The sequence below is a fragment of the Coregonus lavaretus genome (assembly GCF_964263955.1).
Source record: "Coregonus lavaretus genome assembly, contig: HAP1_SCAFFOLD_373, whole genome shotgun sequence".
NCBI classification, from domain to species: domain Eukaryota; kingdom Metazoa; phylum Chordata; class Actinopteri; order Salmoniformes; family Salmonidae; genus Coregonus; species Coregonus lavaretus.
Window position 1 is genome coordinate 423,184 of NW_028159575.1, and position 21,959 is coordinate 445,142.

The 21,959-nt window shown below is 45.0% G+C and overlaps 1 protein-coding gene across 1 annotated transcript in view; it reads right to left on the minus strand.

The window, feature by feature from the left end:
* Positions 1-1,185: 1,185 nt before the first annotated feature.
* LOC311122700 (anion exchange protein 3-like) overlaps positions 1,186-21,959 on the minus strand; it is a gene marked incomplete at both ends in the record, with an annotated part of 41,155 nt that continues 20,381 nt past the window's right edge. The window contains 14 exons of the mRNA XM_084197033.1: positions 1,186-1,266; positions 2,485-2,658; positions 3,308-3,477; positions 6,187-6,440; positions 12,813-12,979; positions 13,214-13,303; positions 13,536-13,724; positions 13,954-14,148; positions 14,741-14,889; positions 15,276-15,491; positions 15,770-15,980; positions 16,224-16,408; positions 17,259-17,367; positions 20,537-20,711. Coding sequence (XP_084053159.1) covers positions 1,186-1,266; positions 2,485-2,658; positions 3,308-3,477; positions 6,187-6,440; positions 12,813-12,979; positions 13,214-13,303; positions 13,536-13,724; positions 13,954-14,148; positions 14,741-14,889; positions 15,276-15,491; positions 15,770-15,980; positions 16,224-16,408; positions 17,259-17,367; positions 20,537-20,711 — 2,365 coding nt within the window. The remainder of the gene's footprint in view (positions 1,267-2,484; positions 2,659-3,307; positions 3,478-6,186; positions 6,441-12,812; positions 12,980-13,213; positions 13,304-13,535; positions 13,725-13,953; positions 14,149-14,740; positions 14,890-15,275; positions 15,492-15,769; positions 15,981-16,223; positions 16,409-17,258; positions 17,368-20,536; positions 20,712-21,959) is intronic.

Sequence of the window (21,959 nt, forward strand, 5' to 3'; positions counted from 1 at the left end):
AAAACATTGAAACATATTCAAGGTCAGCAGATCTCAATGTGTTCACATATACATCCACAGTCAATACACAATAATTGGACTGGCATGTAAGGCAGAATATACCTCATGAAGTAAAACTGCTCCAAAACACACGCAGTCCTCAGTGCATCTTCGTTTCAGGGGGAACTGCATTGAGAGGGCTCATCCAATGATTCTTCTTCTGTTATTGGACCAGGGAACTGGTGTGGCAGTGCAGGTGAATCGCAAAGGTCAAAGGTGAATGTGTCCTGCGAGGAGCAAACAACTAAAGGGGAGTACACACAGTGAAAACAAATAACAGGGAACGTCAAACTCCCTGTTTGGTTAGCGACGTCATCAAATTGCACTGATAATGCCTACAGTACGAAGAAGAGGGGAAAGGCAGTGGAGTATTGGCTCCTGGTGAAACCCCCCGTGAGGCTGTCGTACAACCAATGTTCATCCCACCGGTGCCCCAAATATATGGGACTCCAACACTGGGAGAGGAAACCAACCTCCTGGAATCCTTGGGGCTGTGGACATTATAGTTCCACCTGGAATCTGTAGTGAGCTTGACCATTCTGACCTTCTGACCCACTCAGCCCACAGTAGGGCAGTACAGCTGTTACTGATCTTCTGACCCACTCAGCCCACAGTAGGGCAGTAGAGCTGTTACTGACCTTCTGACCCACTCAGCCCACAGTAGGGCAGTACAGTTGTTACTGACCTTCTGACCCACTCAGCCCACAGTAGGGCAGTAGAGCTGTTACTGACCTTCTGACTCACTCAGCCCACAGTAGGGCAGTACAGTTGTTACTGACCTTCTGACCCACTAAGCCCACAGTAGGGCAGTAGAGTTGTATCTGACCTTCTGAGATAAGAAAATATAGTTGGAGCGGGACAAACAGAAACAAATCATAACAGTGGGGTTATTCCTTTACAGCATTTTTAGATCAAAGAAGAGCAAGATTTGAATATATGGACACACAGTAATATACACATATAATATATATATGTATACATAATAATGTTTCTCTGTTGGACAAATATCCTAACCTCAGCACATCTGGGGGGTTCAAAGACACAGCTACCCAGACATAATAAGGTTTGTCTTCCAAAGAAGCTTGCTCGTAATTGGTTAGCGTTGGAAGACGGAGAGAGCCTATTGGTCCTCCCCGTGTCACGTGTCTACACAAGCATGTGAATCTCGTTATACTCGTCCCGACCATCCTCGTCAAAGTTGGGGGATGACTCGTCTTCCCCGTCGAGCTGGAGAGAGAGAGAGAGAGAGAAAGCGAGAGAGAGAGATTCAAATTCAAGCTGCTTTATTGGCATGAACAACATTGCGTCAATATTGCCAAAGCAACAATGTATACAATATACATTGTAATAAAATAATAAAGAATAACAAATAATAATATACACTACCGTTCAAAAGTTTTTTTGTCCATTAAAAGAACATCAAATTGATCAGAAATACAGTGTAGACATTGTAAATGGCTATTGTAGCTGGAAACGGCTGATTTTTAATGGAATATCTACATAGGCGTACAGAGGCCCATTATCAGCAACCATTTGTCCTGTGTTTCAATGGCACGTTGTGTTTTCTAATCCCAGTTTATCATTTTAAAAGGCTAATTGATCATTAGAAAACCCTTTTGCAATTATGTTAGCACAGCTGAAAACTGTTGTGCTGATTAAAGAAGCAATAAAACGGGCCTTCTTGAGACTAGTTGAGTATCTGGAGCATCAGCACTTGTGGTTTCGATTACAGGCTCAAAATGGCCAAAAACAAAGAACTATCTTCTGAAACTCGTCAGTCTATTCTTGTTCTGAGAAATGAAGGCTATTCCATGCGAGAAATTGCCAAGAAACTGAAGATCTCGTACAACGCTGTGTACTACTCCCTTCACAGAACAGCCCAACCTAGCACTAACCAGAATAGAAAGAGGAGTGGGAGGCCCCGGTGCACAACTGAGCAAGAGGACAAATACATCAGAGTGTCTAGTTTGAGAAACAGACGCCTCACAGGTCCTCAACTGGCAGCTTCATTAAATAGTACCCACAAAACACCAGTCTCAACGTCAAACAGTGAAGAGGCGACTCCGGGATGCTGACCTTCTAGGCAGAATTGCAAAGAAAAAGCCATATCTCAGACTGGCCAATAAAAAGAAAAGATTAAGATGGGCAGTCTGAGATATGGCTTTTTCTTTGCAACTCTGCCTAGAAGGTCAGCATCCCGGAGTCGCCTCTTCACTGTTGACGTTGAGACTGGTGTTTTGCGGGGTACTATTTAATAGGCCTGTTTAATTTTGTCTGGCTTACTATTCCAAATAAAGTGGAATATTTTTTTTGCTCATATAATTTAAAAAGCAAGTCGTTAGGCCTAGGCATGGCCGCGCCACTACCTGTAACATGTGACCCAATGTTGCCACAGACCAGACGACTGTGCCAGAATTCAGATAATTCCAGGAATTGTCTACCTACCGCCTGGAGCTCACGCTCCTCAAAGATCCGGGAGAGGATGAGGCGGCGGAGCGGCACGGTCATGATGAGGATGAAGGGGAAGGCGAGCGACGCCACGGTGGACTTGACCACCCACAGCAACATGATGCAGGTCAGCTGGATGATGGTGAACATGTTCATACGCCATGTCTTCACCTGCGGCCCACACACACACACACACACACACACACACATACATTATTATCGGGGTTATACATGCTTATGACAAGTCTTTACAATTCATTATAACTGCATCCTAATGTATTATACCTGCATGCTTTAAGTACGGTGTTACCCACAATTGAATTGTATTGAATTCATACTTTATTGCCAATTAACAGTGATTGAAAATATTTTGTTTAGGAATAATGTTCTGGGCAGGACAGTTGACACGCTAGACAGACAGACAGACAACAGTTGTTACCCTGCCTATGGAATGTTACCCTGTCTTTGGAATTTGTTATATATAATTAGATGGATTGAGCTCCATCTACTGGGTGGATCTCCTGTTGTCTTTTACTTACACTGATCCCAAAACTGACGTTAGCTCAATAGATCATTAGATCAATAGATTAATAGATCATTAGATCAATGTCTAGGGGATACTTCATCCTATTATCTTTTATTTTTATTTATTTATTATTTTATTTCAAATTAAGGCCACAGACACAATCTAAACAGACTAGGAATAGAAACCAGACATCTATAACAGAAACGGATCATCATGTTCTCCTAGAGGACACACCTTGGTCACATACAGTAACATGTGGTTAGACTCTCCATCATATTCTGGCAGAGGGCTCACCTTGGTCACGTATATGTGGTCGGGGTGGTGCTTGGCGGGCGTGAACATGAGAGTGATGCGCTCGTAGAGCTGGATGCCGGTGATGGACGTGACGCCCATGTAGAGGAAGATCCCGAACAGCACGGCCAGCGGAATGTGACGAAGCACGTCTGTCATCACCAGGGACATGCCTTGGGAAAGTCAAAGGTGAAAGGTCAAATGTGTGAGATCTAGGTCGCCTAGGGATCTGTAGGGTGGTTAATCTCGGTTAACCCAAGACTAAATGTTAATCCAGAACTAAATGTAAAGCCAGAAGTAAATGTTAAAACAGAAGTAAATGTTCATACATAACTAAATGTTAAGCCAGAACTAAATGTTAAGACAGAACTAAATGTTAACCCAGAACTAAAATCTCACATAATTTGGTTATGTTTATGTAGTCTGTCCGCAAGATATTAGTTCAGGTGGAACACCAAACAGGAGTGTAAATACAAGGTTTGTTTGTTTTAATCACAGAGGACGTCTTGTTATAGACAGGTAAATAATACCTCCACAACCAGAGGAAGCCTTGTTATAGACAGGTAAATAATACCTCCACATCCAGAGGAAGCCTTGTTATAGACAGGTAAATAATACCTCCACTACCAGAGGAAGCCTTGTTATAGACAAATACATAATACCTCCACAACCAGAGGAAGCCTTGTTATAGACAGGTAAATAATACCTCCACAACCAGAGGAAGCCTTGTTATAGACAGGTAAATAATACATCCACAACCAGAGGAAGCCTTGTTATAGACAGGTAAATAATACCTCCACAACCAGAGGAAGCCTTGTTATAGACAAATACATACCTCCACAACCAGAGGAAGCCTTGTTATAGACAGGTAAATAATACCTCCACAACCAGAGGAAGCCTTGTTATAGACAGGTAAATAATACCTCCACAACCAGAGGAAGCCTTGTTATAGACAGATACATAATACCTCCACAACCAGAGGAAGCCTTGTTATAGACAGGTAAATAATACCTCCACAACCAGAGGAAGCCTTGTTATAGACAGGTAAATAATACCTCCACAACCAGAGGAAGCCTTGTTATAGACAGATACATAATACCTCCACAACCAGAGGAAGCCTTGTTATAGACAGATACATAATACCTCCACAACCAGAGGAAGCCTTGTTATAGACAGATACATAATACCTCCACAACCAGAGGAAGCCTTGTTATAGACAGATACATAATACCTCCACAACCAGAGGAAGCCTTGTTATAGACAGATACATAATACCTCCACAACCAGAGGAAGCCTTGTTATAGACTGGTAAAGAATACCTCCACAACCAGAGGAAGCCTTGTTATAGACAGATACATAATACCTCCACAACCAGAGGAAGACTTGTTATAGACAGATACATAATACCTCCACAACCAGAGGAAGCCTTGTTATAGACAGGTAAATAATACCTCCACAACCAGAGGAAGCCTTGTTATAGACAGATACAGAATACCTCCACAACCAGAGGAAGCCTTGTTATAGACAGGTAAATAATACCTCCACAACCAGAGGAAGTCTTGTTATAGACAGGTAAATAATACCTCCACAACCACAGGAAGCCTTGTTATAGACAGATACATAATACCTCCACAACCAGAGGAAGCCTTGTTATAGACAGGTAAATAATACCTCCACAACCAGAGGAACCCTTGTTATAGACAGGTAAATAATACCTCCACAACCAGAGGAAGCCTTGTTATAGACAGGTAAATAATACCTCCACAACCAGAGGAAGCCTTGTTATAGACAGATACATAATACCTCCACAACCAGAGGAAGCCTTGTTATAGACAGGTAAATAATACCTCCACAACCAGAGGAAGTCTTGTTATAGACAGGTAAATAATACCTCCACAACCAGAGGAAGCCTTGTTATAGACAGGTAAATAATACCTCCACAACCAGAGGAAGCCTTGTTATAGACAGGTAAATAATACCTCCACAACCAGAGGATGTCTTGTTATAGACAGGTAAATAATACCTCCACAACCAGAGGAAGCCTTGTTATAGACAGGTAAATAATACCTCCACAACCAGAGGAAGCCTTGTTATAGACAGGTAAATAATACCTCCACAACCAGAGGAAGCCTTGTTATTGACAGATACATAATACCTCCACAACCAGAGGAAGCCTTGTTATAGACAGGTAAATAATACCTCCACAACCAGAGGAAGCCTTGTTATAGACAGATACATAATACCTCCACAACCAGAGGAAGCCTTGTTATAGACAGGTAAATAATACCTCCACAACCAGAGGAAGCCTTGTTACAGACAGATACATAATACCTCCACAACCAGAGGAAGCCTTGTTATAGACAGGTAAATAATACCTCCACAACCAGAGGAAGCCTTGTTATAGACAGATACATAATACCTCCACAACCAGAGGAAGCCTTGTTATAGACAGGTAAATAATACCTCCACAACCAGAGGAACCCTTGTTATAGACAGGTAAATAATACCTCCACAACCAGAGGAAGCCTTGTTATAGACAGGTAAATAATACCTCCACAACCAGAGGAAGCCTTGTTATAGACAGGTAAATAATACATCCACAACCAGAGGAAGCCTTGTTATAGACAGGTAAATAATACCTCCACAACCAGACTAAAGTCACTGTCAACTCGTTGTCTGTTTATTTTCCTATTTCTTCGTTTGCTTTCCATGTTACCTTCCAAAGTCCCAATGGTACAGTACACCTCACAAGGTACCATATACAAAGACACCTCAGAATGGACCACTATCTACCATGAAAAACACCTTCCTTCACATCACAACAACCACCCCAGGGCCTAGATCCAATCCAACCCTTTCCAGAACAACAGCATCCTCCTCACCCACGAGCACGGCGACTATCAGGCCCGTCACCCGCTGCTCCTTCACCTCCTGGATCACTGGCTTCTCGCCGGGCGCCGTGGCCTTGCTCATGACAGTAAGGGCGTTGACGTGCGTGACAGAGCGCACCGTGGCGGCGGTGAGCCAGGGTAGGCCTAACAGAGGGCACATGGCGCCCAGCGTGACGATGAGCAGCAGGTCCAGGTGGAAGCCCGAGCCCTTGACCAGGCGACGCTCCTTCTTGCTGACGATGAGTCTGGAATGGGGGGATGGGGAGAGAGAGCATGGGGGGGGGGTAAGGAAAGGGTAAATAAACACTCCTGTACACACACACACACATGCATAAACACATACTATACGTGCAAAATCACACACACACAAACGTGAGCATGTTCACACACACACAAGAAAATGCACAGCACATATCCTTTATGTGGTCCAGGAAAGAAGCACTATTTTCATGTTCTTATTTGTTGGGTATCATTACACACAAAGTATCTGGTTCTGTGCCTGTGATATAAAGATGGTAATTGTGTAATGTCTTTCCTCTTCACTTTACTACAATCTGATTGGTTAATTCCAGAGAAGGATCAGATGTCTGTTGGTTAACACTAGAAGTCAAGGATTTTGTTTTGTATAATTCTACAAAGTGCTAGAAAAAAACGTAAGCCTACAGCCTATTTTCGATTACAGTGTGATCCATTTGATCAACTTATTTGTAAATTTGATTAGTAATAGAGTTATAGTAATTAATAAAGTTCAGTAACAGCTTCTTTTGACAAAGTAGAAACGAAAAAGATAATAATAATAATAATAATAATATAATAATAATATAACCAGCCAGGTGTGCAGGTGAAATGATTTGCCGTATTCCTAAACAAAAGCACTCAGGGCTCCTGAGTGGCGCAGTGGTCTAAGGCACTGCATCGCAGTGCTAACTGTGCCACTAGAGATCCTGGTTCGAAGCCAGGCTCTGTCGCAGCCGGCCGCGACCGGGAGACTCATGGGCGGCGCACAATTGGCCCAGCGTTGTCCAGGGTAGGGGAGGGAATGGCCGGCAGGGATGTAGCTCAGTTGATAGAGCATGGCATTTGCAACGCCAGGGTTGTGGGTTCGATTCCCACGGGGGGCCAGTATAAAAAAAATAATGTATTCACTAACTGTAAGTCGCTCTGGATAAGAGTGTCTGCTAAATTACTAAAATGTAAATATTTGTGGAAATATATTCATGACAAGATATTAAAAACAGTCATTTGTTGATTGTATCAGACACTGTATTGTTCCCTAATACCGTGCCTTTACACATGAATCAATCTCATCTTCTCTTTATGCTTCGGGTCCACAGTCAGCACACAGCTTCGGGGCTTTGTGTGAGCAAGCCCCACAAACAAATCGGTTGCACTCCACGCAGTTTTCATGGGCCTTGTTTCGTGTGCATCTGCCGCAGGTGTCACATCATCTCTCTGAAGCGATTGCGTGGCATGGTCTCTCGGAAAAAGTCCACCCCATACCTATCAGACCAAAAATATTCCACATCCATGCTCTTTCCGCCGTATGCCCCGCTAACGTACAAGAGTTCAATAAATGCTTTGAGTTCATCCATCATCCATAGACATGTCTCATGTACCGTTTCCTTTTCTGTGCGCATAAGGAACAGTACAATCTCTGATGTGCTGCAACATCTGCATGTCACATCAACCCATCACTTTTTTCTACCTAAACCCTGTCATCCCTCGCAGACTCCCGTCTCACCGTGGCAGTCGGCTCTGTTCTGGTGTCGGAGGTGGAGGCTTGAAGTCAACATCAGAATCAGATGAAGACTCTTTTTCAGCAACGTCGATTTCAAGCTCAATATCCAATCCTCCATCCGACTACAACTCGTCTAAATTCTGCAGCATTTGTAATGCTGTCAGTGCATCCATTCGTTTGGTTGGGCTTGCCATTGTGAACTACACACAGTGTATGTTGTACTCGGTGTCTGATTTGACTCTCCCAGGGGAAATTATATACAATTTCCAGCCTTTTCATGATAAAATAATTAGACCGCCCACAATGCCCACAATTCCTCATCATCATTAGACTATTGTTCTAAATTCAATCACCCTCATCATTCAGATCAATCAAATTCATTCAGTTCATTGAAGTCACATGCACCATTATCAGTTTCTATCTGGTTTCTGTCTCTCATTCATCCATTGACAACAGATTAGCATATTTAAATTTGAAGTACATTTTGTTACTCGTTTTTGCTTAATAGGCAGAGCCATGGTGCCACGCGAGTGGTCATGTGCTGAATGCATGGACAGCACGGATATTCTTGGAAAAAAGTGAAATTTTGAAAAAGAACTGCACCTCTTCAATTATGAGAGTTATTTGACAAAAGTAAGTGTAATAGAAACTGCAGAATATGCTCATCAGATTATTGTCAATTGAATCTTGTCTATAGGCTAACTCCTATATTATGTGTATGCGTGTCAGTCTCCTGAGTGGCGCAGTGGTCTAAGGCACTGTATCGCAGTGCTAGCTGTGCCACTAGAGATCCTGGACCGGGAGACTCATGGGCGGTGCACAATTGGCCCAGCGTCGTCCAGGATAGGGGAGGGAATGGCCGCCAGGGATGTAGCTCAGTTGATAGAGCATGGCGTTTGCAATGCCACGGTTGTGGGTTCGATTCCCATGGGGGGCCAGTATGAAAAAAATAAAAATGTGTTCACTAACTGTAAGTTGCTCTGGATAAGAGCGTCTGCTAAATGACTAAAATGTAAATGTGTGAAATTCGTTTGGGTATAGTTGTCACGATCGTCTAAGGAGGAGGACCAATGCGCAGCGTTGAAGGTGAACATATTTATATTTATTTAATGATCACACGATCAAAACGAAAATATGGAGGACTAAAAGTGCCACAATTAAATAAATAAATACACCATTAAATAATTACTTAAATGTGTCATTAATTAATTAAAATTAGAATTAAATACATAAATGTGTTATTAAATGTGTCATTAATTAATTCAAATACCGATTCATTTTATGTAAAATACATATATAATAATTTCACTATTTACATTTACATTTCATGGTCCTGCGTTGGAGTGCTTCCTGAATTACTTAAAACTGTCAAACTGACCCATCAAAAGTTGGTAGGCGGAACCTAACGCCTGATTGGTTACCCTCTGCATCAAGCCAAGACAAATCAATTCCGGATAATGTCAGCAGGTCCTGCTTCTACATCCTCTGCTAAGTTTAAAATGTCTCTAACCAACTCCCTGGAAAGTTCACGGAGATCCTCCATTGTCTCTATCCAGGTTGGCCTACTCTACTTCAGACCAAAGCAATGGATCAGACTAGATTCGCGTTAGCCCCGCCCACTGACTTTGATGGGTCAGTTTGACAGTTTTAAGTAATTCATGAATCACTGCAATGCAGGATCATGAAATGTAAATGTAAATAGTGAAATAATTATATATGTATTTTACATAAAATGAATCGGTATTTGAATTAATTAATGATACATTTAATTACACATTTATGTATTTAATTCTAATTTTAATTAATTAATGACACATTTAAGTAATTATTTAATGGTGTATTTATTTATTTAATTGTGGCACTTTTAGTCCTCCATACGAAAAAACGTGACGTCTATGGTTTAAACACAAACCAACACCAACAAGAAACCACAAACACAAAGTGAAAGACAGACAGTTAAATATGGCTCCCAATCAGAGACAACCAGCTGACACTCGTTGCCTCTGATTGGGAGTCACTCAGGCCAACATAGAAATACAAACATAGAATTACACACCCTGGCTCAACATAACAGTGTCCCCAGAGCCAGGGCGTGACAGTACCCCCCCCTAAAGGCGCGGACTCCGACCGCGCCAACTAAATACCACCGGGGAGGGACCGGGTGGGCACTCCGCCTTGGCGGCGGATCCGGCTCCGGGCCTGATCCCCACTCCCTCTCCAACCCCCCAAAGTACCCCTGGTCCGGTCTGGCCCCGCTGGCCGGAGCTGGACTGCACACTGATGGAGCGGATTGCTCTAGCTCCGGCGTAACGCATCTGACCGGTGCCGGACCAGGCACCAGTGGAACAGGCACGGGCCGTGCCAGACCGACGACGCACACCACTGGCTTGGTGTGGGGAACAGGCACGGGCCGTGCTGGACTGACGACGCACACCACTGGCTTGGTGTGGGGAGCAGGAGCGGGCCGGACAGGGCTGACGAAACGCACCACAGACTTGGTGCGGGGAGCAGGAATGGGCCGAGCCGGGCTGACGAAACGCACCACAGACTTGGTGCGGGGAGCAGGAATGGGCCGAGCCGGGCTGACGAAACGCACCACAGACTTGGTGCGGGGAGCAGGAATGGGCCGAGCCGGGCTGACGAAGCGCACCACTGACTTGGTGCGGGGAGCAGGAACGGGCCGAGCCGGGCTGACGAGACGCACCACAGACTTGGTGCGGGGAGCAGGAATGGGCCGGACTGGGCTGGCGACACGCACCACAGACTTGGTGCGGAGAGCAGGAACGGGCCGGACAGGGCTGACGAAACGCACCACAGACTTGGTGCGGGGAGCAGGAACAGACCGGACCGTACTGGGGACACACACCACTGGCCCTACACCGGGATCTGGAACGGGCCGGACCGGACTGGTAACACACCCCAGTACCTCTCGCCGTGCCTCTCCACCTTCCATCCCCTCTTCGACCAGTGGCCCCCGTAACCTGGCGGCCTCCTCTGCCAACCCGCTGGACCGCTCTATCGCGGCCTCCTGCTGCCCCGACGTCGTGAGCCCCCCCCTAAAATTTTTCTGGGGGTCTCTCCTCCCCGTGGGCCAGGCCTCTATCGTTCTCGCCCAACTCTCGCTCCTCTGTCTCCAACTCCCGCTATTCAGCTCCTCAATGGGCTTGACCCAGTCGAAGCTCTTCCTCAACTGTTCCCAAGTCCACCCTCTCTGCTCCTCACTAGGCTTGACCCAGTCGAGGTGGCCACGGAGATCTGCTAGCGATGGCTCCTGGACACGCTGCTTGGTCCGGTTTTGGTGGTTTCTTCTGTCACGATCGTCTAAGGAGGAGGACCAATGCGCAGCGTTGAAGGTGAACATATTTATATTTATTTAATGATCACACGATCAAAACGAAAAAACGGGACGTCTATGGTTTAAACACAAACCAACACCAACAAGAAACCACAAACACAAAGTGAAAGACAGACAGTTAAATATGGCTCCCAATCAGAGACAACCAGCTGACACTCGTTGCCTCTGATTGGGAGTCACTCAGGCCAACATAGAAATACAAACATAGAATTACACACCCTGGCTCAACATAACAGTGTCCCCAGAGCCAGGGCGTGACAATAGTTTAGGTGTAGTTTCGATGGTCCGGCTGTGCAGGCTGACTGGCATTGTTTGTTTCCCGCTCATCAACTTGGATAGTCAAAGATATGTTTGGCAAATATTCTAAAGGCCTACTGCAACACATAGCATGTTTTTGTTTCCCTTAAAATACATTTTAAAGAAATATAGTTACAGTAAATAAAACAGTCCTGTAACAGCTTCTTTTTACAAAGTAAAACGTAAAAGCGAATGGTATCAACCTGCAAGGTCGCGGTCAAATTATTAACATGAGCGCCAATTAAATCAACCTCTTCACCCTCCTTATCATTCAGTTAGGCCTAATTGAAATTCCGTTGTGAAGTAACTTGCACAATTATCGCCCATTCCATCCATTTGCCATTCATTCAGTGGGCTGGCATCGTTTGCGTCGCTGGATAGAGTCAAGGATATGTTTTGCATTATTCTAAAGGCCTATTGCAACATGCAGCATGTTTTCATTTGCCTTACAATACATTTGATTAGTAATAGAGTTAAAGTAAATAAAAGTCCCATAACAGCCTATTTTTACAAAATAAAACATAAAAAGAGATTGGTATCAACCCACAAGGTGCCCAGTCAAATTATTTCCTGCTGATAAATAGGCATAACACAAACTCATCATTACACTATTGTCTTTCTAAATTACATCAACCTCTTCACCCTCCTTATCATTCAGTTAGGCCTCATTTAAATTCTGTTGTGAAGTAAGGTGCACAATTATCACCCATTCTTCCTTTTGTCATTCATTCAGTGAGGAGAGAGAGACTCATTAGCGCCTGGCTGGGTACCAACGTGCTCCAGCACATTGTCTTGGCGGGGTAAGTTGGGAATAGGAGTGGAAAAAAACTGGTAAAAAGGCTCTAAATACTTTCTGTGAGCAGTGTAAAATACAAACATTTAGGAAAAGTCATGGAAGGAGCAGGGCATAGCTTTTTTTGGGGGGGGGTGATTTGTATTTATTTACAAAATCAAACGTCAGTGGCTGTTGGCCTATGGCGGTTCTAGTCTGAAGCCTGCAGCCAATTGAGAGTTGCTATTGTTGAACTTGCAGTACCTCCAACTCTGTTTATAGATTTGTTCCACAACACCATCCTGTCTATAACTGGCCTCTCCATTGCAACCCCCTACACTGCACGTACGCATGAGCCAACCTGTATCCTGATCACAAGCTGATCTAGTCTAACACATCTGACAGGCACCACCATGGAAGTGAACGGTGTTACCGTAGCAACCGGCAGCACTTACGAGGTGATCTGTGTCTCCATGAAGATGAGGATGAAGACGAGGAGGGCGGGCACCACCGACGCCCCCATCATCCATGCCGGGAACGGCTTGAGGTCGCCGAACGGACTGATGAACCAGCCCCGCTTGTCGGGAGACGTGACCGAGAAACCAGACGGTACATTCAGCTTCTGTAAAAAATAAATAAATAAATAAATAAATACAGAAACAGGACCAGTCAAGGGCAAAGTTATGACGAGGAAGTACAGGAGAGTTAGTTGTGAGAGACGTTGTTTAAATATTCAATGTGTTAGCTGAATGTGAGTTAGGCCATGTAGTTATAAGGGATGGAGTGGAGCCTTTAGATATCTGTACGGATAGATGTAGGAGTAGGAGTTAGTTGGCAACGGCACAGTCATGGTTACCTGGGTATATGTGTCGGGGACGGAGTAACTCAACAGTACAGAAAACAGGATGGAGATGGGGATGCCAAAGTCTCCGATGATTCTTCTGGCCTTGGGGGGATCACATGATAAAACTGAACTCTTCAGATCATAGGGTCACTTGTATAGATTATATAGGCCTAAAATAGGAAGCCTATGTTCATACCGCATCCATGACACTTAAGAGTTTTTTGTGATCAAATTGTTATTGTAATTTGTAAGACAGATACACACGGGCAAACATTTTTAATGAGCCCATAGAAAACACAAGTTTTTTTTGGAGAAAATGGCTGTCATAGGTTACCTTTCCGCCCAGGAATCGACTGTTGCGCAATTTCCTAAGGAAGTAGGCCACAAAGAAGGTACCAAGCATGAGGACGAAAGACAGCAGGGCCGTGTTGGGTTGGTTTAGGACGGGGCCATCGGGGAACTCCATGCCGGGCAAGCCGAAGGCAGGCGGGTAGCTTCTCATCAGAGGATGCTCCTGGAATACCTGGAAGAAGGAAAATGACCCATGTCACGGTCAAATTGACGGATCAGATGCAACCAGCTGGGACTTACCATAAAATGATTTATTTAAATGTCTGTGATTATTATATGCTAAATACCACATCTGGTCTATTCTATTCAATTCTATTCTATTCTATTCTATTCTATCCAAAGAACAACAAAGTTACAGCCCCTTAGACTGTCGTCATGTAAAACATGTCTGCTGGTTGTACCTTGATGAGCTTGGAGAAGGTCTCGTAGATGAAGATGAGTGAGATGAGGAAGGCAAAGATTTCCTGGGTGAAGGGTGAGATGTATTTAACCAAGAAGCTTCCCTCGGCCGCCACTATCAACAGCACTATGAAGACGAGCCAGAAGCCGATCCACACCCGGCCCGTCAGGTACTCAAAGCCATGAGCCTGGCAGAACTGAGGGAGGGAGTGAGGGAGGCAGGGAGAAATAGATGTTTAACCTTTTACTGCAGTGGGCTAAATCAGGGTCACACAGAGTGTTTCTTCGTAGTCTTAAACAAATCTACTTTGAAACAAAAGTATACACCTCACACACATGTTTATGGGCTTAGAAAAAAGAAGACACCTGTACCATGTCAGATATAGAGTTGAAATGTATTCAATTTTGAGTTTGCATCACAATATTACACTTTATATATATCACAGAAGACCGAAAGACATGGAAATATAACAAAACCATTTGACATAGAAACACCGGATTTTCAGTGGCTTTTTTGAAATATTGTTTACTATTTAGTAAATTCTGAAAGATATGAATAATATTCCGCCCATGAGGTCACTAGGTCATCTGACTGCAGGAAAGGTCGACGAGGCGCCGAATAGGAGAAAATAGCTTTTCAAATGGAACATGAACTAGCCCAATAGATACACACATCTAACTTTCCTAACGTTATCATGACAATTTTTTGAAATGCTTTAAATGACTGTGATTTGTGGATGGATTATTGTCTACCATCGCCATGCTGTAAATATGTTTCTGTTCAGGCACCTTGTAGAAGGCCTCCTCAAACACCAGCAGGGGTCCTGAGAAGCCAATGATGAGGAGGGGCTGTCCGGCCATCAGAGAGAACAGTACCCCCAGGGTTGCCGTGGAGATGATGAGCTCAGACACTCCCATCATGCCCTCTGTTTTCTCTCCTGTTTAAATGGAAATACAGAAGGATGTTGACAGATAGTTATTAAACTTCCTCTCATTCAGTAACAGCTACTTTCCAGTTAATGAGAACACCATTAAACATTGTACAGTATCAATGAACTATTCAGTATCTAAAACCTACAGTGACATGTAGAGATACAAGGAAATGGTGATGCCCAGCTAGCTAGGTTGTCACAAACATTTTTTTAGCAATTTGGGGATCTATCAAGCTAGCTGGTTATTTAGCTAGCTAGCTCTTTATGGAGTACACATCCTCTTAGGATGGATAGCAAATATTGTCATTGTTTGTTCTGACAAGTCATTCAATCACATTCTTGAGGTAGAAGAAAAACAATGATTGTGGGCATGAGCCCCCATGCTCTCTTACCCAGCAGCCCTCCGAAGGTGATGGTGGGCGAGAGGGCGGCGAAGTATATGAAGATGACAGCGGCGATGCACTGTGAGTCCAAGGCGTCCTTGATGTCGCTGGCGTAGCGCGGGTAGCGCCGCTTGATGTCATGGATGAGGCCTCCGAAGGGGATGCCCGACCGCTTCATGGGGTCCACCTCCTGGTCCTCCTCCTCCTGCTCTTCCTGGCTCACCTCTGTAGTGGGACAGACAGACAGATAGACAGGCAGACAGACAGACAGACAGACAGACAGACAGACAGACAGACAGACAGACAGACAGAAACGTACACATATATTATGCCTGGGATTCTCAATCTACTCCTGGGACCCTAAAGGGGTACATATGTGCTTCACACATAAGGTATGGGCTGAATTAATGAATGGTCTTAGAAAATATACCCTTATTGTTGCATGAATAAAAATAAATACAAAAATAGTAATTAAATCAAGCAATCAAAGACATTGTATTCACCTTTGGTCTCCTGGTCTGTCCAGGGGGGCTTCATGTTCTCTCTCTCCTTTCTCTTGCGCAGCATCTGTTTCTGGAAGGAGGCCACCGTCTTCAGCAGGTCCTTGCCCTCCACGTCTGAAGGGGGGATGACAATGCTGCAGTCCAGGAACTCGTTGATGCCATTCAGCAGGTCCTGCCGGTCGTCCGCAAAGTAGGCCACCTCGTGGAAGTTCTGGGGATGTTTTGAAGAGATGGGCAATGGTCTATAAGACCTCGAAGAGCGTAATCCCTGACCCAGATTTAGCCTAGTTCTTGATTTGGAAGCACTTTCAATGGAGGTTGATTATAGATATTTTTTTGTCCAGGACTAGTTTTAATCTGAGTCCGGGAAACCAGTCCTGAATATTTGTACTATTTGTACTATTTATAGCTCAGAGGAATTATGGAAAAATCATATTTTTTTCAGGTTGGCTACCTTGTCGGACATGAGGGTGGAGAAGGAGCGTCCGATCTCATGGTAGTCCATGTTGGACTGAGCGGGTCCAAGCAAGGCAAAGAGGAAACGGACCGGCACCGGCACCTCCAGGACCGACTCTAGCAGGACCGCCTCACTCAGCCTGATGAAGGCCATGGCTGGCTGCTCCAGGAACTCCACGCAACCTGAGGAATGACACACAGTGGAGGATCTCTGGGACCAATGCTTGTGCTGATGGGTGATGGCTAACAAAGGCAAGTTAGGCTAACGATGCATGGACTGGATATATCCAACAGGTGATTCCAGGGCAGCTATTTTGGTTGAGAAATCACACCACAAATTCGCTATCACTGTCAGGGGAAAGTTGAGTTGCGCCAGTTAGAAAATAAATGAATTGGTACACAGGGTTCTCCCCAGGATCTTTTAACAATGTGGTACTGCTGAGTACGGCGGGGGGTGGAGCATGGGGCATGGGCAGTGACTGGATGGTGGGAGTGATTGAGAGATGTTTTGTTTTTTAACACCTTTAACTGCCATTTCCTGCAATCTAGAGCCAGAAAATAAATGTTTACATTTTAGTAGACGCTCATATCCAGAGCGACTTACAGTTTTTAGTGAGTGCTTACATATTTATATATTTTTACTGGCCCCCCGTGGGAATCGAACCCACAACCCTGGCGTTGCAAACGACATGCTCTACAAACTGAGCTACACGGGACACCATGTTAGGATGTGGTGCATGGCCTTAAATGAAAACAAATCAAGTTTAAAAAAAATATATATATATTATTAAAAAAAAAAAATTAAATGACATAGTGGCGCAGCCAGTCCACACGGCGGCGCAGCGCCACTCTAACATTCTTTGGCGAGAACCCTGGTACGCATCACCTTAGGCCTATCATGTGAACGGAAAAAGTCAATATTGACAAATGTAGCCTGGAAATACATGTACTGTACATCCCAAACATACACACATGCACACACATATACACACCTGCACACATGCTTGCACACACCCACACTCCTTAATCTTACCCACTAAGACCACGGTTGCTTCTGCGTCCTTGGGAATCTTGGCTAGGAGTTTTGTGTGTTTGGTAACCTGTTGTTGGAGAGCCATCGGCAGGGGGGGATGGAGTGATTTCTGTTGTGACAAACCAGACAAACGTTAACGGGTGAAAGATAAACGTAATAATTTATTTCATGTTAAGCCTGTGGCATGTGCTAACACAAAGCTTTACCATACATTCACAGCAAATGCACAGGCTCTCTCCTTGCCCTCAGTTGGTCCAAAGCTCACAAGTGTATTTAAAAAAAGGGCTACATTTGTTAAAAAAGTTAAAAAATAATTGTCCCCCCAAAGTTTTTGTGATACAAACAAGACTGTAAAACCACCAAGAATTCAGCAAACAATATATATATTTAGGAAATTTCTTCCCAAGTATTCCCACAATAAACAAAGAAACATTTGTGATCATGTCTCAATGTAATCAAGTTATGAATGTATTGTTATTTTCAAATACAATCTCTTGTGGGCTTAGTTGTGATCAATTTGCAGTGTACAAATTATTATAATTATGTTCCGGCCCCCCGACCATCCGCTCTGACGAAGATCGGCCCGCGGCTGAGTCTAGTTGTCTACCTCTGACATACACAAATCCACAACGGCAGTGACAAAGGTACGAAATGGTAAAATCCCTTTTAAATTGTTTTAATACAACTGGAGCTATTGATTTTTATTAGTTGTTTTGAATTTTCCAACGTTTCAAGCCACGGGGAACATTACAGTTTCACAGTTAATGCATCAAGAAGTTTTAACAAGGAGCACCTCTGTAAGCTGACTAAGGACTAATTCGCCACATGTGGAGTGGCTAATGGGAGCTTTCTTTCTGTCTCCGATTCCAAGAACTATCTGTGTTTCTCTGTTTCCCACTGTGGCTGCATTACTGTGCTAGCCGCATATCTCTGATGTTTTAGTACACTCTAATGCCCTCAAACACAACTCTGGACCTTGAAGCCAGTTCCACTGCTTTTTTTTCATTGTTCCCCTCTAATCAGGGACTGATTTAGACCTGGGACACCAGGTGGGTGCAATTAATGATCAGGTAGAAGAGAAAACCAGCAGGCTGCGGACCTCGTAGGGTCAGAGTTCAATACCCCTGGTGCAGTAACCAGCAGGCCGCGGACCTCATAGGGTCAGAGTTCAATACCCCTGGTATAGTAACCAGCAGGCTCCGGACCTCGTCGGGTCAGAGTTCAATACCCCTGGTGCAGTAACCAGCAGGCTGCGGACCTCGTAGGGTCAGAGTTCAATACCCCTGGTATAGTAACCAGCAGGCTCCGGACCTCGTCGGGTCATAGTTCAATACCCCTGGTAGAGTAACCAGCAGGCTGCGGACCTCGTAGGGTCAGAGTTCAATACCCCTGGCCTAATGTATGTGATAGACAGGTGTATATAATGGGGTCAAAATAGAATAGGATATGACATATAAAGTATTGCATTTCCATTTCCATGTGGAATTTTTGTAATATTCTCCATGTCTCAGAACTTGTAATCATCTACCCAGACGACTCATCTATTGTTTCCAGAGGACTTGGACAAGGCTATAGAGCCAAGGAGCAGTGTATTCTGTACATCTGAAGGACAATTCAGGCGTGTGACTCAGATGCAGACACAAATATACAATTATAATTGTCTGCACAACTCTAACAGTATTGGACCAATAGCTTTAAACAGACATCTCCACTACAGCCTACAGATTAAGGTGAAGAGACACTGGGCTCTATTCAATCCGTATCGCAGAAGTTCAGCGTTACAGCGTGATTGAAATTTAAAAGGCAATGTTCCCGCTTTAGCGGAGACTGCATTCACGGTAAATGCTACATATGTCGGCTCATTCTGAAATGACCTTTACATATCTACCGAATAATCTGTAACGCTTCAGTGATACAGATTGAATAGAGCCCTTAGATCACTTTATTGGTCAATTACACACAAGGTCTAACTGAAATGTTACTTCCGCTTTTAAACCAACCCTTCCGAAAGACACACCTACATACATGTACAGGTTTTGGAGAGGTGCGAGGGGCTGCCACACTGGGCGCACGGGGAGCTGTTGTTGTGTGGGGATTAAGTGCATCGCCTGTTTAACCACTAGGATGTCTGTCTAACCACTAGGCTGCCTTTCTAACCACTAGGCTGCCTGTCTAACCACTAGGCTGCCTGTCTCACCACTAGGCCGTCTGTCTAACCACTAGGCCGCCTGTCTAACCACTAGGCTGCCTGTCTAACCACTAGGCTGCCTGTCTAACCCCTAGGCTGCCTGTCTAACCACTAGGCCGCCTGTCTAACCACTAGGCTGCCTGTCTAACCACTAGGCTGCCTGTCTAACCACTAGGCTGCCTGTCTAACCACTAGGCTGCCTGTCTAACCACTAGGATGTGTGTCTAACCACTAGGCTGCATGTCTAACCACTAGGCTGTCTGTCTAACCACTAGGCTGCCTGTCTAACCACTAGGCTGCCTGTCTAACCACTACGATGTCTGTCTAACCACTAGGCTGTCTGTCTAACCACTAGGCTGCCTGTCTAACCACTAGGATGTCTGTCTAACCACTAGGCTGCCTGTCTAACCACTAGGCTGCCTGTCTAACCACTAGGCTGCCTGTCTAACCACTAGGCTGTCTGTGTAACCACTAGGCTGCCTGTCTAACCACTAGGCTGCCTGTCTAACCACTAGGCTGTCTGTCTAACCACTAGGCTGCCTGTCTAACCACTAGGCTGCCTGTCTAACCACTAGGCTGCCTGTCTAACCACTAGGCTGTCTGTCTAACCACTAGGCTGTCTGTCTAACCACTAGGCTGCCTGTCTAACCACTAGGATGTCTGTCTAACCACTAGGCTGCCTGTCTAACCACTAGGATGTCTGTCTAACAACTAGGCTGCCTGTCTAACCACTAGGCTGCCTGTCTAACCACTAGGCTGTCTGTCTCACCACTAGGCTGCCTGTCTAACCACTAGGCTGCCTGTCTAACCACTACGATGTCTGTCTAACCACTAGGCTGTCTGCCTAACCACTAGGCTGTCTGTCTAACCACTAGGATGTCTGTCTAACCACTAGGCTGCCTGTCTAACCACTAGGCTGCCTGTCTAACCACTAGGCTGCCTGTCTAACCACTAGGCTGCCTGCTGCACAAGATTAAACAAAGAGCCACATTCAACCCAAGCAGCACCCAAGCAGCTTCAAGCAGCACCCAAGCAGCATCCAAGCAGCACCCAAGCAGCATCCAAGCAGCATCCAGACAGACAAGCTCACAAACACATCTCTGCTCTGCTGCTTGTTTTCATGGCGCATGACCTCTGCATGATCTTCAGCCACTTCGGGCGCCGTGGTGTCGGGAACGTGGTTGTGGTTGCGTTGGGAGCTGCCGTGAAGGCTGTTAGTGGAGTGGTTGCGATGGAAAAGGCCCTCCTTTTCGTCATTGGGGTGGCTGGAAGCAGGAGATACAGGAGGTTCTATTACAGTAACAGCATGGGGCTGGGAGGGAGACACAATGCAATAGGATTGGGACTTCATGAAGGTTGTTATACAATATAATGTGTTCCTTCAAGAAGTTGGTGAGTGGCTGATTGTTAATGCAGACAGAAAGAGAACAATCCTCCATACTGTCCAACAGCTCTTTCAAGATCCACTGGATTATGATGGGTGTTCCTGTTGACAAAGACACACGTGTGTGTGTGCATGTGTGTGTGTGTGTGTGTGTGTGTGTGTGTGTGTGTGTGTGCACGTGTGTGTGACCAGGCCCTTCACAGCACACAGACAGTTTGATCACACTCCCGCTCCAACCCAGAGGTGACATCACCAGCATCATTAGGTCCGTTCGCTCTCGTTACCCGCCTCCCGAGTTGGACACAAAAGCGCAACAAAACAAAGAAACAAGGTGTGACACCACACCGGATTGTGCTCAAGCAGCGCCCAGAGAATTTTTTTAATGGGACAGAGTAAGCCATGAGCTAAATTCTACAGCCGCCTTGATGTATTTCTTTACACATCATAAATTCCTATGTTGAACTGGCTCAGCCGATTGGACGTCCTTTCCCAAGGAAAGCAGCTGGTGACATGGAGAGAAACGTTGCCGAAAGGTTTCAACTGATGGGGTGTGTGTGACGAGGCCTGGTGGCGGAGTGTTGCTCACCGTCTGTTGTGTGTGTGTGCATGTGTGTGTGTGTGTGTGCGTATGTGTGTGTGTGTGTGTGTGTGTGCGCATGTGTGTGTGTGCTGCACATACAGTGAATCTCTCTGAATGGTTGACAATGGTGCCATCTGGCCCAGAGTTTGCTCTATGGTTGGTGACAGACTGCCAGGTGACTTGTCACTGACCCTTGGTGTGACATGGCATCATAAGAGAGAGACTGGGCAGGTGCTACTTCTGGGGGGAAGCCAGAATACCTTGACAATGTATGGGCTTAATACAACTGAAACCATATTTGTCCTCAAGCTTCACTATCACAACTAAAAAATGACTTTGATTTCCCATAAGAGACATTATTGACGCTATTTCCCCTTTGTCCATTCTGACAGACTCTGAAATGAGGTGATTGTAACCTATACCAATCCAAACGCATAGTAGGAACAGGTCTAAAAGAACACACTGTCACACAACGATCGACCTCAGACACTGACCCCACTAGGCCTAGACCTACCTATCCCATCATCCAATAGGCCTAGACCTACCTAT